Source organism: Micromys minutus (assembly GCF_963924665.1).
Source record: "Micromys minutus genome assembly, chromosome: 26".
NCBI classification, from domain to species: domain Eukaryota; kingdom Metazoa; phylum Chordata; class Mammalia; order Rodentia; family Muridae; genus Micromys; species Micromys minutus.
In genome coordinates this window covers 4,499,973-4,519,682 of record NC_137961.1, presented here as the reverse complement: position 1 = coordinate 4,519,682, position 19,710 = coordinate 4,499,973, and the positions used below count along the sequence as shown (strand labels likewise).

The window sequence follows — 19,710 nt, the reverse complement described above, 5'->3', positions numbered from 1 at the left end:
CAAACAATTGAAAAAAGTCTCTTCAATTTATTGCACGTGAACAAAGTTCAAAAAATTTCAATGACAGAATATTTTTAAAGGTACAGTATTTGTTTTTTCCATCTTTTTATCGATACCAGCACGCACACACACACACACACACACACACACACACACACACAAAAGCTTTGTAAGTTCAGAAAAGTATAAAAGCCTTTGAGTCTTCTTCTGAACCATGTAAAATAGTGGCTCAGTGGCTGCCCCCACCCTGTGTGTGTGTCCCCTCGCTGCCGACGGTCAGCTATTCTCACTAAATCTCTGTGCCAGCTGGACCTACCCATCACAAATATCAAACCATTTATACCCTCTGCGGGGTCCACTTCCCAACAGTAGCGGTGGCTACACTCTATTGAACTTCCCAGCAGGCAACCAAGGTTTCTTCTGAATCTCTGCCCTTCTCAGCATCTGGATCTCCTTAAATCTTAAGCCCTGTTTCATCTCTTCCTTCACAGTTCCTGCAGCCACTTGCTTTTCTTTTGCTTCTTCTTTCTTTTCTTTTCTCTTTTGTTTTTTTTACCAGTTTGTATGCTTCTGTGAGCCAAGAACAATGAAAACATGTGTCTATTCTGTTTCATTGTGTAAATAAAATTAATTAATGACATTTAATTAAATATCCAGCTTGTCCCTGTAACTCAGAGAAATATCCTTTAAATATATTCTAAGTCACATTTGGTGTGGTCTTCATTTTTGTTAGTATCTGAGCTATTACAATGTCTTAAATACTGTTTTTTATTACATTCAGATATTTAAATGTTGTACATTTTGTGTGCTGGATTACATTTTCACACTGCTTTGTGGATTACAAAGGCACAGAACACAAGTTCTGAATTTTTGAAAAATTGTTCAAAATTTTTCTAATGAAAATTTTCCATAAAGGAGAAATCCGGATATTTCAAACGTGACCAGACAAGTGCATATTTATCATGGAATAGGTAAAAGATAAGGAAATGACAAACGAAAATATTAAAATCACTCCCTCTCCTTTTAGATAAAACCACTATAAAAAGCTGTTCCTTCTTTATATATCCTTTTCTATCATAACAGTCAGTTTAGCATATAATAAAAAATAGTAAATTGGTCTTGAGCTGAACCAATCCTTGATTGTCCACTCCCACAATTTCCCTGCCACCTTTAACCCAGCACATCTTGTAGACAGGACAAATTGTGGGTTGAAGGTTTTGTGACTGGGTTGGTGTCCCAGTCCCTCCACTGGAAGCCTGGTTACAGGAGGTGACAGGTTCAGGCTTCATATCCCCCATTGCTAGAAGTCTCAGCAAAGATCGTCCTCATAGATTCCTGGGAGTTCCTATTGCTCTAGGCTTCTAGCTGATCCCAGGAATCCCAACCCCACCCCAGATTCCAGTTGTCTCTGCCAGTACACTGTCTTCTCCCACCTGATCCCTCCTGGTCCGATGTTTCCCCCTTACCCAGAGCCCTCCCTGTCCATCTGAGATGTCTATTCTATTTCTCCTTCACAGTGAGATTCATGCTTCCCTTCTTGTATTTTGCTTCTCTTTGTGTGTGGGCTGTGGCATGGTCAGCCCTTACTTTACAGCTAACATACACTTATACCATGAGAGGAAGCCCACCCCTGACCATGAGAGCCAGGACCTAGAAGCTGGAGAGCTCAGAAACCTAGAATAGATCCAAAGACAAAGTGTGTGTGTGTGTGTGTGTGTGTGTGTGTGTGTGTATGTGTGTGTGTGTGTGTGTGTGTGTGTGTGTGAGAGAGAGAGAGAGAGAGAGAGAGAGAGAGAGAGAGAGAGAGAGTAACAATTCCTAGTGATGTTCTGCTATACTCATAGATTAATGCCTAGCCCAGTTATTACCAGAGAGGCTTCACCCAGCAACTGAAGGAAGCAAATGCAGAGACCACAGCCATATATTAGGTCAACTTTAGGGAATCCTACAGAAGAGGTGGAAGGAGGATTTCAGGAGCCAGAGGGGTCAACGATAACCCAAGAAAATGCACAGAAAATCAGCTAAACGGGGCCCATAGGGGCTCGTGGAGACTGAACCAGCAACCAGGAAGTTTGCACAAGACTGACTTAGGCCCTGTGCATGTGTGCCAGAGCCGTGTAGCTTAGTCTTCTTGTGGGACTCTGACCAGCAGGCGCAGGGGTTGTCTCTGACTGTTGCCTGTGTTTAGGACCCTTTTCTCCTACTGGGTGCCTCATCTAGGATTAATGGGAGAGAAGGTGCCTAGTCTTATTGCAACTTGGTATGCCACACCTGACTGATACCCATAGGAGGATATTTCTGGAGAGAAACAGATGAGGGGCGAATGGGAAAGGGGTGGAGGTAGGGGAAGAGGCCAGAAGGGGAGACTTGGAGGAGAGAAGGAAAACTGTGGTCAGGATATAAGATTAATACATAAATACATAAAACTGAAAATGATCATGAAAAGGGTGATATTTCAGAATTACTGAAAATTTTTAACATAATGGAAATGTGCTATAAAATCTATGTGCAAATTTCAAAAATCTAGTTAACTAAATCGATGAGTGAATTATGAATCAAATGATGAAGGTATGTCTACAAAAGTCAGACAAAATTTAGGTCATGTGGGTGTTTCTTTTTAACTTGACGTTTCCACTTAAAATATGTCTAGTAATTGCGTATAGTCAATATTTTCCATCAATATTTTCTTGGTGATGTCATAGCCAACAGATGAATCGAATGCATTGATTCATTTCAAACGTTTGAAAAGAGACCACATGGTTTCAGCTAACCTAACCTACTTGTTGTTGGTATGGACCTACTTCCTGTGTCTATGGCATCCCTGAAAGTCCAAAATGCATCACAGTGTAAGAAACGAATCCAGGCCAGCCTATATCTTCATAGTTGTGTTTTCTAGTGCAGCTCGTTCCTTCCAGAGCGATCACTTGCCTTTGTCCAGCTGTGGCACGACACCCTTTGCACGCTGTGTGCTTTGCGGCTCCTCTTCCCTCCACTCAGAAAGCCAGCCCTCTCTTCTGAGAACCCAAACCCAAGATTTCACTCGCACACATTTTATCCCAGTGGTCTTCAGGAATCAGCCTAAATCACAGAGGAAGGCATTGTGTGGGATGGCGAGAAGTAAAGGGAAACATGTTGATGCCAGTGAGCAGCACTTTTGATCTCTCTGTACCTGCAGGAAACAGTGGCTTTCAATTCCTCTCTTCTGAGGCCTCGTGTGATTGGGGAATGGATCGGCAGAGCAGAGAACGATGCTGACCCCCTTGCCGCTGAAATGCTGCAGCCCCCGGTTCCACGGAGTAAGAACGACTCATGGGAATGTGAAGACAGCACCTCTAGTCCCGCGGGAAGGTGAGGCGGATCTCCTTCACGAATCTGTATTGGTGCTTATTAAAAGGGAGAGGGAAAAGAAACACAAACACACAAATTTGTTATGTCCTGAGGAAAGTTGCTAGACTTTACATATGATTAAAAAAAAACGTTAACCAGCTTTTCATTCTGTAATGTCTCCTAAAAGTTCATAGTTAGGCTCATCAGAAAGAAGGAATGATTTGTTTACTCTAAGTAAATGAGCAGAGGGTGAACATGCTTGTCCCAGCCTAGCTCAGCCCTCCTGAAGATGACATTACAGAAGGAAAACCTCCCTCAAATTGTCCTCTGAGTGCCGTACATATGAAATGAACATGTAGAAATCAGGTGCACCAACACACACACACAATACACCGAGTAAAAAAATGGACAAATTAATAGCATTGCAGTAAAAATGTTCAAAGAACAGCGTTGTTTACAATTTGCCCTCAAGGTCCTCTCCCCTCCCGTGGGCAGTTCTAGGATTTTATACATATACCAGGCAAACACCTTCCCTCTGAGCATCCCAGCTGTGTTTGTGTTTTGATTTTTCTTCTTATTTAAGTAAATTTCATTTCTTTGTTACTAACACCAAATGGAGAAATAACTTTGAGGTTCTAAGCTGTAAGTAAAAAAAGCAGCTGTAAAACTGGGCAGGGGTTAAGTGTTGGGTAGGGAGACTAGAAGGTTCTATTAAGAGGAATCGTCAGGGAGAGGGGGCTCTTCAGTGCAGAAGAATTAGGGGGTGGGCAGGTGTAGTTAAGGTGACTACAGAGAAAAGTCTTTGTTATAATCATTTAAGCTTACAGAAGATAACTGTGGTTGAAAATAATTATTGTGTTTTTTTTTTTTTTTTATCTTTAGTGGTTTGGTTTAACTTATAAGCTAGGATGTTCTCAGGAACTTAAAAGTACATATGTCTTGGTTACTGTCCCATTGCTGTGTGTGGACACCATTAGCATGGTAACCTTTAGAAGAAAGTATTTAACTCATCCTCACTCGATCTGTGGGTCTCGACCATCTGAAAACACCTATTTCCCGTGGTCTGAGGAACTGAGCAGAATAACAGTTATGACGTTGCAAACAAAATAATTTTATGGTTGGGGTTTCTAAGAGCAGCAGGAATGTGTGCTTTACAATGGTTGTGACTCAGGTTGAGAACTCCTGATTTAACTAATGTGTTGCTTACCGTTTCACAGGGTCAGTCCGTGATCATTATGGTAAGGGTCATGGTGGCAGGCAGGCTCTGTGTTAGAGCAATGGCTAAACATGGCCAGCAAACAGCAGGCAGGGCGAGAGCCAAACTGGACCTGGCATGGGCTTTTCAATCCTCAAAGCCACCCCCAGTAACACACCTCCACCAAGGACACATTTCCTAATCCTTCCCAAACAGTTCCACCAACTGGGAACGGAACATTCAAACATAGGAACTTATGGGCATCCTCTTTCAAAGTACCATTCCATATAACTTTTATTTTACTCAAACTATATTTTCCACTAAGGTGGAGCAACATTGAGACGTGAAATCATGTTTATTAGATAAAACATTACCATTTTGGTGTCTGACCATCGTGAGAAGTATGACCTGAAACAGAAAATCTGTCAGTCAAGGAAGCCAGATGAAAATCATTATGGGATGTAAGAACTATGAAACATTGAGAAGTACATTTAAATATTCATGAATGAAAAGTTGACAGGACCATAGGTCCCCATGACTGCTACCAGCTGGTCCCTACCAAAGGCTTTTACTCTGTACAGCATAGCCACAGGAACTTCATATTTCCTATGTTAAATTTTCTGTCAACCAATAAGTACTTCTTCTCAAGAAGAGAAAATTGTGTTTTCTACAGTGTAATAGCTTTCAAGGTTCCTTGGCTCTCTCTTGCCACTTGGCTTGAGGGAAAGAAGTTCAGAATATTTACTAATGTGTTTCAGGTTTGGAGAAAATTGATTCCATTTCCACACGAAATAGCTTTAAATTATTTAAATAGTTAAAGTGCCCCGAAAGGTGAAGCAAGCCATGTCTAAAAGTCCATTTCTCTTCTGGGAAATGCCAGATCAATTTCGCCTGTCAATGGGGGTAATTTTGTTCCCGATGCTAGACTCATGAAACTCAATAGGCTTTTATATGTCTTCATTGGTAGATCTTTAATTCTGAAATGTAAAATAGAGAAATGCCAACCTCTATCTTGCTCTCACTTATTCATAATAATATCCAGCTGTTTATTGCAAATGATAGTGTCTTTCTTTTCTTCAGTGGTTTATATTACCCTGAGATTCTCAAGCACAGTCATAGCTCTTTCTCAGTCTATGAAAACACCTCTCGAATATTTGTCCTTTTGTCCTGAAAATCTGTCTCCATTTCACTCCACTTTGTACTTAAAATGTGAGCGGAGACATCACTTCTGGGTTGTCCCTACTTACTTCAGAAATATTACATGTATGTAGAAGCCACACATAGAAAAATAAAACCTCAGGTTACAATCTGTTTTTCTCCCATCTGAAATTACAAAATGGGGTTCCTGAATTTATGTGGTGCCTCACAGAACATCTGAAGGAATACGGAATGCTGGAGAGAAAGTTTTAAAGTTTATAGTGCATTACTATAGCATTAGTGGTTGTCATTAAACAGCAATAACACGTGTAATAATTTATCAGTTGTAAACACTGAGAGTCTCATCATAACAGCATTCTGAACTCCTGAAAGCAAAACTGATTTTCAAGCCTTACTTCAGCCATGTTTTCCCTACCAAGGCTGGCACATAGCTATTTTCAATAAGTATCTGTTACATGAGTGTAGGAGGTGTGGGATATCACTATGCCCATGCTAAATAGAGCGTAATCACAAGGAAAACAAAACCCTCCAGTCTGTTTTTATTTTTGGGCCATCGGTCTGACTTGGAGTCTCCTAGTAGAGGAGAAGAAAAGAAGTCATACGTAAGTGGCTGTTACAATACTCACCTCAGTGTGCAGACAGTTTTATTTTTAATGCAGAACAACAAACATATAACAGATTAGACATTTATTGATAGACCAGAGATTAAATTGTAAACCAAACCTTGGAAGTCTTATGGATAGAAACTTACCCACAATATTTTCGAGTTTTTATTACAAACAACAAGAAATGCCTTAACCTTTTTCTTTATGTACCTCAAATATGTTATAAGTATTTACAATGACATATATGTCATTATGTCATATGTCAGGTATGACTGCCAACTAAAGTATTAACCACTGGTTAGAGGCAGGGTAGTTGAAAGGACAGCACAGATAAAGTAATAGACTGACACTGAGACTCCAGTGTTAAGATCATTATCCTTAATGGACCTTGGATGCATCTCAAGACATCTGTGGAACTTTGGATGCTACATTCAAATTGGTATAAGACTATGATGAAAGATATATTCCTGACTCTTCTTTCTGGGATTCTCAAGTTAGGAATTAAGAGAGCTCGAGGAAGAAAGAAAGCCTCAGAACAGGGACAGAAAGAGGGAAGAGGGACAGAAAGTGAGAGAGGTGAGAGAAGGAGGGAGAAAGAGGAGGAGAAGGTGGGAGATGTGGGAGAGTAGAGGGAGAGAAGGAAGGGAAGGAAGATGGGAATGAAGAAGAGAATAAAGAGGAGAGGTGGAGGGGAGAGAAAGGAATATGAAAAATGAGGAGGGAGGAGAGAGAGGAAGAGGAAGGAGGAGTGTTAAGGAAAGAGTGAAGACGTTTCATGCTCATTTATAGCTAAGTCTGTCTCTTGCCTGGCTTGTTTCTAGGAAAGCATATGCGCCCTCTGTACATCCAGAGTTACTATAATCACATATTTATCATATAAGTGTAAACAAAATTGAGCTTAATAAGCCTATATAATTTTTATTCTAAGCCATCCTGATTAGAGTTTGCAATAGTTGTATAACAAATTTCTTAAAATTACTTGATAGATCTTAATGTAGGATTAGTAAATAGGTTCATCAAGCCTTGAAAACATAATCAGTTCTTCTTAAGCTGAACCATCAAATCTAAAGAAGAATAAAATCCATAAAAACGGCAGACCCAGTAAACTGGTTTTCTTAAATGAGAATTGTTACTAACATGTAAATATTCAATGAAATTAATAGAAATCTTACAACTTAGAGATTTTAAATTGAAGCTGAATTCTCTATTAAGTTTTTATTTCATGAATGCTCAGACTGTCTTTGATGCTTAATGCCCTGGGACTGTTTCTTCTTATGGAAAGATAGTCAACATCTGCGTACACAGTGGGAGCAGAAGTTCAAGTCATACTGTGTGGGGCTGTGGGAAGTGAATCAGGATGGAGAGTAAGAAGACAGATTAGAGGAGGGAAAACCCTTTCATTTTCAAATTTCAAAAACAAGGACAGTCAAGTCTGGACTCTTCTGGGCATGAAAAATCTATAAAGCACGTGGCCGAGATAACACCAAAACCCACAATTTAAGGAATAAGCAGATGAAAACTTTGGGCAGGGATGGTGGATAGAGCAGTAGGTAAAGGCAGTTACTGCCGAGTCTGAAGAGCTGAAGTTGATAGAACACTGTTAGATATTGCTGTGTGCTTTGCCAGTACTAATCCACTCCATTCGTATGGGACGGTAATGATTATTACCATCTTCATCTCTACTTCAGGAAGAGGTAACAAACTCCCATCGTGGTTTTATCCTGTCCCAAGACTGAAGAGATGAAGTTTTGTGCCAAGCATGGCTTGAGCCACATTCTTGTCCTCTTTAATGTTTTGTTGTTCTTTTTTTTTTTTTTTTTTTTTTTTTTGGAAAAGACTTTTAGAAAGCCCACGAGCCCTAAGGGTTTTAGCTTTAGATCTGGGGAAACATCCGGTATTCTTAGGTGGAACCACCCTCGTTCTCCTCATTACAACCACCACTCTGCGTTCCCAGGCTGTCTACAGCACGACCTTCTTTCCTCCTTTTCCATTCCCAGGCTATGGAGCTGAAGAAAAGCAAGGGTGATCTCTGTGTACAAGCCTTGGCCATTGCCATCTCTCTAAAAACAATCTTCGTTTCCTTTTACATGGTACATCTGTCTTTCAAACATGATGTGAGAGTCCCACAAACCACACAGTTTAAGCTCTTCACATCTGCTCAGCATCTTCTCATAGCAACATTAGCCAACCACCGTAACTTCACTAACAGTCTTGCCCTGAACACATCGTTTCTCTCTTCTCTCTCTGTCTTGATGAAACAAGATCATAATTACCTCCACTCCAGGTATAACCTCTCATTTTCTTTCTCTCCTTTTTCTCTATCTTTGATTTCTCCTCTTTCCCTACTCATCCCCTCTACATTTTCTTAAATCTTGTCGTCATCGTCTGGAATCTGTAATATTATTTCAGGTGTTTCACTCCTCAGCATCTCCTGGCCATCTATTTCATCCTCTCTGGTGCCCAACCGGAATGGGAACCCACTGTGCACTGACTGTTTCCCACTCAACCTTATGACAGGCTTATGCCATCTCTTCTTCCCCCATATCCTACTCTCCATTTTACTCAGAACTGAAGTCTTACTTCATGGGGATAAAAAAAAAAAAAGGAAAGAATACCTTTTCTAGCCCCTTCTCATTTCTAAACACGCATGAAGGTATTTCAAACATCACCAACAAGGACCTGTTCATAGGAAAGACTTCGTTTTCCCATGGTCTGACACCTTGTTCATATGCCCGGAGACATCTGTTTAACAACCCGGGCATGTCTTTCATCAGACACCAGGAGGGACCAGTGAGAACTACAGCAATGTGAGATACAGCAAGCTTGTGAAAACAGAGTGAGGGGCTCTGACGGTTCCGTTGTTATTGGACTTCACACTAGTTCAGCGGCAGCAGGTTGACGGCCTTATAAATTACAAGAATTCATAGGTGGCAGGCAGAGTCCTGAAGTAGCCAAATGGCACAGGACACAATTTTATAAAATGCCATTCACACCTGGAGCCAGCATAACTACATCCTGAATGCCCATTGTTTGTCTGACCTAACTAGATTGTAGAATTACCTGGCCACGGATTAAAACAGTCATCATAAAAATGCTTCCATAAGTAGTTACAAGTGCTTTGGCAGTATTTAAGCATACAAAATAATAGCAATAAACGCAAATCATAGGAACAACATGAAAAAGCACTGGTGAGACTTCACAGAAAGGAAAAATAGTGTAAACTTAATAGTGGGACAGAGATAACATACAAGAATGGCTGTAGGTAGCCATTCTGAACAATTGAGGGGAAATAGACTGAAGAGATATTGTACAGGGTCTGAAGATATTGTCAGGAGATTAAGAACATTTAGTACTCTTGGAGGGGACCTACAGCTCCCACTGCATGCTGGTCACAATCCACAATCCGCCTGAGGCTCAAGTTTCTGGGGAATCAGTGCCCTCTGCTGGCTGCTATGGGCATTTACATGCGTGTAGGTTAGACCTGCACTCACACACACCCATACATATAAAATATGATATAGCTTCAGTGACCTGTGTATAAATAAGAAAAAAAGTCTAAATTGTTATTAGGTTCCAAGAAGAAAGGGAAAAGTGTGGGCAGGTTGGGAAAAAGCAGTGAGAGGTGAAAACTTGCTGAGCAGCTCGAAACTGGGAAATGCCCGGTATGATAACCCAAGGCATTTTACACAGAAGCCTGTGTATCTTAACTAGACTTCAAGAAACCAGTATTAAAGAAAGAACCTTTTAAAACAAAAATTGTTATTTTATGCATTTGAGTGTTTGCTTGCATGTATATCTTTGCGCCATGTGTGCGCCTGGTGCCCCCAGAGGCCAGAAGAGGGGTTTAAATCCCAGGGAGCTGGCCTTAGAGCCGATTGTGTGCTAGGAACTGAAACCTGGCTCCTTTGCAAGAGCAACAAGTATTTTTAACTGCTTGCCGTCTGTTCTGTGTCCTAAGAGTTCATCTGAAAAGCAGGCAGAGGTAAATATCCAACTGCTTGTGGGAGACCAATCATTAGAAAGGCTGTGAGTTTCTCATCTAAAACTATGGGAGCAAAAGGAAGCACCCCATTCCCAGCTCAGGAGTCTCAACCTCAACCCTTACATTGTATGCTCAGTGAAACTGTTTCCAGCAGAAGTTCCCCTAAGGTCAGAGCGAAGGAAATTCTTCAACCAAAACCAAAAGTGCTAAGGGGGAATCTTGGAACATCTGGAAGGAGGGAGGATGAAACACAAAGTATCTGCAGTGGCTCATCATTGATTTGATTTCAATGAATTAAAACTAAATGCCACCAATACCTCAACACTTACGCTTTTCTTGACAAACACCGGTAGAAATCAAAAGAATAATTTAAGCCTTCTAGCTCTTACCAGATCAGAAAATTCGCTTACGGCATAGGTCATGTAGCAGCGTTCAGAAGAAACACTTCAGAGGGCAGGAGTTTGCAACCCAACACTGGGCAAGAGATGACTACCAAGGGGTCTTTCAGAAACATGCGACTTTCATTATCCTTGGGGCAAACAAGCCATGTGCAGTATGTTTGTGTGACACCATAGTGGAATGAAATTGTGTTGGCTTAGTGGGTTTTCATTTACCACGGCTAAGCAAGCTCTCAATGTTTCCTCAGCTTAAAGATGGAGCCCAAGACCAAAGGACCGAAGCAGCAGCAGCAGCAGCATAAGAAACTCCTGGCTGCAATGCTTTCGCAGGACTCCTTCGAGTCCGTCCACAGCCCCACGCCATCTGTTATCGAAGAAGACATCGACAACGAAGATGATGCAATGGAGTTGCTGGGTAATTTTAAAAATTAATAACTTCTCTGTCTCTTCTTTCCCGGCATTGTAAAAGCGTGCAGGAATCGGGGGTGGGGTGCGGGTGGTAAACGTTTTAAATAGTCTTGTCTAGGGCAAAGGGTCCCTTTAACATACACTCTCTTTCTGCTAGAGATTCATGACGTTGCATGTGAGAGCGAAGCTGAGCCATGGAAGCATGTGACATATTCCTTAGACTGTACTATGTGCTTTGTGTAAGCAGTGGGCTGCTCTCTGACGTCGTCCAGTTTCATTCTGTGTGCCACTGTGACGGGAGGGGACCTGCTCTAATTGCAGCCGTTGTCTATGAAACACGCTAGGAAAGCTCTGAGATGAAAAGTTTGCTTTAGAAGATCGCAGAGTGGAAAGATGCTGGCAGTTGATTAATGCCTGGTGCCTTTCCGGAATGATAGGGAGCCTTGTAGAGATTTCGACGTCTGGACACTCATTACCTTCACACAACTGCATTAACTTTGTACATACAGGGTTTTTTTAATTTTTTATATTTAGTGATTGAAGTATATGATCCTGTTTCCATAAAAATATCCTTATGTAAATTATCTTCATATAAATTGTTAATTGATACTCACTTTAGGGAAAATATAATTCAGAACTGGCTTTCTCTGTGTCACCCAGGCTGTCCTGGAACTCACCCTGTTGACCAGGCTGACCTTGAGCTCAGACACCCAACCTGCCTCTGCCTCCTAAGTGTTGGGATTAAAGGTGTGCATCACCATGCCCAGCTGAAAAATAATTTTGGCAAAAAGAAGGATGTGAACTTTTCTTAGCAAGCATGTAGAATGGTGTGTTTTTAATTGAGTGGTAATAGCTAATTCTATAATAGAGTTAAAACAATTGGTAGATGTTTTCTAACAATAGTCTATTATATGTAAACTGAAAAAAAAGAATAAGTAATGTAATTACGTATAGGATGCCGATGCACAGCAAAGGTACTTTATTTAGAATTCTAAAGCAGTTTTCTTGTAAAACAGAAGTATTGATAGCAGTAAATTAGATTCTATGTAAATAATAAGTGTCTGTGCATACACCTGCTAAGGTGTTATTCAGTCGATGATAGTGGGGCTCAAGGTCTTTTCTAATGGTCTAATGGCTACCTTGAGTCCAGAATTAAGGAGACTGAATTATGACACTTTTCATTAGATAACTTTTGGCCCTTGTTATCCTTTAAGCAATGGAGTCTTATTCCCCTAAGTCAAAATCATTAACATGACAGGTTTTCTGGCTGCCCTGGCACGTTTATCTATCTTTCATTCACTACAAAGGACTTTGACCTAAAGTCATAAAATAAAGAATAATATCTGTTGCACGCATTTTTAGGTCACGTTAAAAATGTAACCTCATCCCTTCTACCTTGTCTTTTCCTTATGCACACAGTCAAATGTAGTGGTGGCTCCTAGTGCAAAATGAGGCCAGAGGTCACTGTACACTTGTGTCAAGAAGCTGGTTCCTTTGCTTAGTAAATCTGTGTAAATTTGGAAAGTAGGGCATGCCCATACTTCTGGGGGCTTGTTCACATACATGTGGGGTCTTTTAACTGTGTCTGTCAGTTGCTTTCCTGCTAGTTGGGGACAGTAAAAGAGATGATCTGCGGACTCTTAAGAGATTCACGTGTCTACTTTATGTTGATTGTCCCTAGACCTCACCTGCTCTGTTCAGAAGTTTCCAGCTTTCTGAGCTGAAGACCAGACAGAGGGTTGGGTCTTGGCATCTACATCGTGATAAGCAACTGGCTCTCGTTAATCCTTCTTCTACTTTTAGATATTTAGCCCACATTCTGACTGGGCTTAATGGTAAGGAATATTGGAAGCTTTGGGTGTTCTCTGTGTGGCCTCACATCTCTCAGGCTGAAAGGGACACTGCTGTCTTAGTGATGAGCATTCCTTGTAATGACATGAAATGCTCAAGTATACAGCAGTGGCCTTAACTCCACACACATTTCCCCTGATTTTGTAAATGACTCCAGAGATATATGGGATTGCGTTTAGCTGAAGAAAACACAAATGTTAACAACTTGAAAATTGTTGCAAAATTAAATTATAGTACATAGAATCATTGTTAAGGTGTAATGGATATTTCTGTTTAAAATATATTTTGGGATCTATGATGTCTTGTAGAATGAGTTTGCTGTAATGAGTTTTTAAGAGTTTAACTTTTTATTATCTATGCCATAATAAAATAAGTCAAAAATGTGTCATGCATGGAAAGTAATCTGTAAATGTGAATTAATACATAAAACATATGATTTTAGTCAATATTAGCATAAAAATGAATTACCCATAAATAAAATTGGTTGACTTTAGCAGAAAATCTTTTAGTGAAGATAGTAGATATAAATAAACCTAGTTCTTCTTGTTGTCTTCATTAAAATGCAGTGTTAATGTATGCTGATTATATATTTACAGTTTAATTGGAGTCTATGGATTTATTTTATAAATATATCAGGCATGTGGAAATACATTTTAGAATCCATTTTATATTAATTTCTATGATTATTTTAAAGTCTGTTTGTAAATTCATAGTGTAGAAATAGCCACTTATAAAATTAATATTAATTAATATTATCTATCAAATAATGAACTATTTGTACATGGGTATTTAAAAAGACACCAGTAATACATACCTCTGAAATTGGCTCAAGGTTTACAGAACATAGAATAAGAGCATCTTCCCACTCACCTCAAATGATTTACTTCTCCAACATAAATGGTGACAAGACAGCCTGGGCTATTGTGGTGGCCATACTGGTAGGTAATAATCAGAGTGTATGGAGACTCTTCCCAGAAAATGATCACATTTTCCAAAACGTCTACTAAAATCAAGGGTTTTTCAAAAACGATATGAGAGAAGACATGTTTCCCAGATCTTCTATGGTTTCTTTATCCCCACAGAGAATTTAAGGAACTGTTAAAGATACTTCACTGTGTGGCTGTCTTTCCTTTTCCCTATGTGGCCTGTTTTCATTGTCATGTAACCGGAATGTGGGGTTGATTGCTTTCTACACTGTTTACACCAATTTATGCCCCTTTAGATGAGCTAGAATAAAAGGCACAATTACTTTATCACACACTTTAGTTGAAACTATTACTTATAAAATATTTTAGGCCTTCTTAGGTTTGAGGACAAGAAACTATCTAAAAATCATATTCCAGAGATGCTAAACCCATTACTCATACTTAGCTATAATTTTGCCCTTTAACGATAACTTCATTGCCTCAAACAAACAAGGTTGTCATAAACTTAATTGACTCATGTTAAGATAATTGATAAATTTAGTATAAATTACAGTGACGTTCCTTGGTAAATGCAGATTCTAGGTCTCCAATATCCTAACAAAGAAATCAACTCTATTGGCAAAGCACAGTGAGGATTTCCTGGAGGGATGTGTCAAGGTGAGATGCCCTTTCGGCCAATTCTGTACCACAATAAACCTTTTGTAAGATAAGCATTCACTGTCATGTGTTTGGTTAAGTTGGAGGCACCTCTCCCCCAAATAAAACCTTCCTATATTTACAAACTAAGAGTGAGCTGTTGCATCTGATGAGAGGGGAAGGCTGTCCTTGTGGTCCAAGGATGCCTTAAATGTTGTTTTTTCTTTACTGATAACACCTGACAACAGTCTAGAAGAGAGTAGCAACAAAAGACTCTCAGGATTTGCTTGTGTGTTTCTTTATAGAATCGATCATTTGGCACGTTTGAATTGCAAAGTAAACTGAAGATCCTTCATAAAAATGATTCTTTAATAAAAAGTTTGAGGACTTTCAGACATTCAACCACAAGGTATCTTAATATTACCTATAAGTTGCTTAAAACATTAATGCACTCAGCATATTATAAAAGCAAGTTAATCTAAATCAGTGCCCATTATATATAAAATATCCAAAATGGGGATTACTTTAACATATAGTAATTAAAACACTCAGAAGGTTAATATTTCATATATTAACAAGAGTTAGCTCAATCCCAGTCAATTTTATCTTCGCATATAAGACATTCTATCAAATGCCATTAATGACTCTGCCGCTGACCACCACAATTAACCAAACATGGAGAAGCACTGATTAAATCAGTGCACTTGCAGATCTAAGACATCCTGAAGTCATGTGAGATGGCTGTCACTTGTCACACTATCTCCCCTTCGACAGAAGCTCAGTAGAGGGTCCCACTCTTGGGTTGGCACCTATGTTCTGAGCTGTCATTTCAGTCAGCTTCTGTGTCATTGCCTGCATGAAAGCTACACAGACACAGTCACCGTGTGGTCCAAGGCCTTGAGCACAGTGCTGGACCCTTCCGGTGAGAATGCCATTTCAGAAAATATACACACCAGCACGTGTTTCCCTATTGCGAACTCTGCAGCTGCTGGAAGTGATTGTTAGCATGCCATATAAGGAGCGTCGCATCTTATGTTCCGTGTTAAAAACTATTTGGTCTCTAGTCTAGGGATGAGGGCGGGTGTTGTGGGAAAGCAGATGGTGATGCGTGCCTCCTAAGTCTATACCTACCACTCACAGAGTGGATCTGAGCGTTTGTGAGGCTTCCGATTTGCACAGATATCAGAGCCTGGGTTACAGGTGATGATTCTCGAGGCTTGGTTTGCTTGTCAATCACTCATAGTCCATCTTTAAACAAAAGTTCAGCATCCCCCACAGCCAGTAATTTGCTCATTAAATTTGAACCCAACTCATGAAGCAGATTTTGCTTGCTAACACCTTCCTGACTACAGGAGATTAGTCAGAGGCAGTCTGGGGAACTCATAAGAACATTGACGGAGAGGATATAAGCAGTAAATGAGGCTTGATGATCGGTGTTTACAGCCAGCGGTCGCCAAGTGTGCTACCGTCCACACTCACTGGTCTGTCCTGTGTTTGGAATTCTACACATGCTTTGTTCTCTGCAGTCCTTATTTTTATGTTTTTTTTTTTAAAAAAAATACAAGAATTTTTGTTAATAGCAATGAATAGTCTGTGTAGAGAATGCTCGTTAAATAGGTATAAAACAAGGTGTCACCAAAACTGTGCACACCATTTGATATGACTTGTATGGCCTTTGGCAAGAAACACTTCACTTTCCACCCGTTAAAAACAAAAGCAAAAACAATTGTGACCAAAGTGTTAGAGCACATTGATCCAGAAGGGTAAAGTCAATAGTTTGCAAACAATCTCTAAACACATAGATTCTTTATAGTACTGATTGTACTTCAGGTGAAAATTCCTTTTCTCAGTGTAGGTTTCCTATCTCTGTGTAGGTTTGCTTGAGATATATTGATTAGTTACACTAAACTATGAATTGATTGTTCACATGACACCAATGGCTGTGTTTGCTGTGTTTTTTATCCATGTGGCTTTTCCCTGAGCGTTTTGTTGGCCCCTGTGATGTGGTTGCAGGCGACCTGGCCAAACACCTGCTTCCATTCTAAGACCCAAATTTTCTCCCGTGCTACCTCTTGCTAGGATCATTTCCCCCACAATTTGGCTTTTTTGGTTTTGATTTTTTGAAAATCTTTTGCTAATCTCTGACCTTCAGACAATTAGTTGTGAATTACTAGTCGCACCCTGTGCCTTCCCTACTCCACAGGCAAGGCAGGAAGTAATGAGATGTTCTCAGGAGCCACACATTCGTCTTCCAAAAACTCGGATTCATGTACAAACTCCACCAGGTGCTTCAGCCTCTGGCTGTGCTGTGCAATTGCAGATGGAAGAATATATGTGCTTTCTTTAACCGTGGGGAAAGCCATCCACAGTAAGAACCGGTGTTTCTCACAGCACAATAAAACCCTTGGTGAGCCAGGCTCTGAGACCCCAAACGTGACCACAGACGAGCGTGCAAACGGTGTGCTGCCTGCCGGCTCAGAGCACTTGTCTTCCACTCGACCCGTAGGGATTTAAGCAGGGGCGGTGACTTCTGCAACTTGTTAAAAATGGGGAGGAGATGGCTAGACTGTCTATTTTTTCCCTATAAATGTATGGTTTACAGGAGAAACAGAAAGCTATTTTGTATATATGCAGAGGTTTGCCCCTCTCAGATACAGCTTGAGAAAGAGGAGAAAGGGGGTGCTGTGTCAAATTCGGAAACTCTAGAACTGTAACGCATGTTTCCATGTTCCTGCACAGATCAACTTGCTACGGTACACAGGATGTAACAGTGCTTTCAAGTTCTGTTAGCAAATATGAAAATATTGGAACAATTTTGACTTAGCGTTAACTCGTCGAATGTGAAAAATCAAGCATGTTCCACAGTCGTGTTAAATATTAGCATCTTGTTGCTTGAGAAATAAACTTTCTCTCCAAATACTTCATACATGATGATGTGATCCTGCAGGATGATTTGTTGAGCCATGTACTTATTTTCATGTAGTTTGAATTTGAACTTCCTGCTTTATATAAGACTAATTTGAAACTCACAATGAATCACAACCTTGTTATGTTTTCATTGGTTGATACAAATGAACTGTAATTAATTTATCAATTGTTTGCAGCTTAATGTCAAAACCGATAACTTATTAAAGGTATGTTGCAATTCTCATTTCTTTAAATCTGGTTTTATAGCTAAAAATTCTGTTCAGATATTTCTATATCGATAATATAACAAGCCACATATTTAAGTGAAACAGAATGCTAAAAAGAATGTTCACCCAACTTGACAACTATTTCCCCAAACAGTTGTTCTTGTAAAATAAAATTTTCTTTAAAAACTGTTAGCAATTATGTTATATATATGTTTTTGGGAATCCTTAACAACAATAAGTACATCTATTTATTGATGTAAAGTTTTTAAGTGAAAGGTCACCAAGAAGTATAGTGGAGAATTTAAGGTTGTTCCTATAGAAATCAGTGAAGATTAATTATTTCTATTATACTTTTAACTTATGTCTTTCCTGCTGAGTGCCTCTGTCAGATCGGATGGATTTGTTCGTATTAGAATGAAATAGTCTTAGATTTTATTTAAAATTGTAATTTCTTTAAAGCTTGCTTTTCCAAGCACCACCAGAAGAGGGTTTAATGGGTCATTTTAATCACCCACATTCAGTAAATTTGTGTTTCAAAATACTAACGTAGGTGGTATTAGCACAATAAATCCAACTTCACATTAAGCTTCGGAAGTTAACTTTTCAAGAATGGCGCCGTGTGTGAACCCTCGATGAGCTGTCGTCCACTGCAGGTCTGGGAACGGGGCATCCTGCAGATCTGTTGCTAGAAAAACTGGATTAATAAAAATGTTCACTCTTTAAGGTTTCTTAAGATTAGGTAAAACAATTCATGCTAAAGTTCTCAACCATCAGGCAAGCTAGAAAATGTGTAATTCTTAAGTGGATTCTTCTTCTTCTTCTTTTTTTTTTTTTTAATGAGTGAGATTGAGTTCACGTGGAAAAAAAAGTGAGACCCAGGAACACTGAAGTTTTCCCTGTGTAGTTAGAAAACATTTCTGCAACTTCTGTATCTTAGTCATTTAGTTACTTTTTAAAGATAGATGCTAATGACTTTCTGAAATTTTATAACGTGATAATTTTCCCTAGTGCGTTAGACCAAACCTTGGCCATTTAAACACTACCAATATTCTAAAAGTGCATACACGAGTTAATGGAACAATTCTTCACAATATGGATATTCTTGCTTTTTTGAACACTATCAAAAGCTATAACTCTCAGTGTGATTTTATTGTAGACACGCTGGGTTTTATTACCTGTTATCTACCTCCATGATTTGTTGTCACAGTCTCGGGAAGTTCCACAGCATGGAGAGTCTGCATCTGGGGTGTGGAAGCCCAGTGAGACCTGTGGGTCTTATCGTGTGATGGGAATGGGAGCTTTGGTTAAGAAGACTTTTGTTTCCAAGGCTTGCTCTTCTGTACCTATTTTCAGACTATTCAACACTAACACCTATAAAGAGGTGTGTCTATGTGTGTCTGTGTGTGTCTGTGTGTGTTTCTATGTATATCTGTGTGTGTGTGTATCTCTGTGTGTCTATGTGGGTCTGTGTGTGTGTTTGTGTCTATGTGTGTCTATGTGTGTGTGTGTCTGTCTGTATTTGTGTCTGTGTGTGTCTATGTGTGTGTGTGTCTGTTTGTGTGTGTATGTGTGTGTGTGTGTGTGTGTGTGTGTGTGTGTGTGTGTGGAGGATGGAGGGAAGGGGGGGAAGCACACTTTATCTCCCCTTTAGGGACTTTTAAAACTTATGACCTGAAACTTCTCAAACAGCATTAATACTGCTGTGATACTACTGGGTCCTGCCTCTTGGTAACTGAGTTAAGGTATGTTTTGTTGTTTAAGATAGAGACTGTGTCTCTATCTGTCTAGCAGAAGAGGACAAGACAAACTCTTTGCTACTTCATTTCTGTTTTGATAAGAGAAATTGAAAACAGGAGTGGGGTTACTCTCAAAAAAAAAGAAAGAAAGAAAGAGGCTTTTTAATTGAGAAAGAGAGGGAGTGAGAGAGCAAAAGAGAGAGCTCTAAGAACCTACACCTAAAAGCAAAAGCCCAAAGTCCAAAAAGCAGTATTTTTTTAACAACACGTGGATATTCCTACAGAAATATCGCCTTTACTTAAAACAAATCTTCTTACCAAAAATCTTAATGATGTTATAATATAGATATTGAT

General features: G+C 39.7%; 1 protein-coding gene across 1 annotated transcript in view; it reads left to right on the top strand.

Moving 5' to 3' along the window:
• Positions 1–19,710, top strand: part of LOC308437514 (uncharacterized protein C8orf34 homolog) — a gene marked incomplete at both ends in the record, with an annotated part of 344,863 nt that overhangs the window by 123,030 nt on the left and 202,123 nt on the right. Inside the window, 2 exon segments of the mRNA XM_080938598.1 lie at positions 3,176–3,348; positions 10,914–11,080. Of these exon segments, the coding sequence (XP_080794724.1) occupies positions 3,176–3,348; positions 10,914–11,080 (340 nt within the window).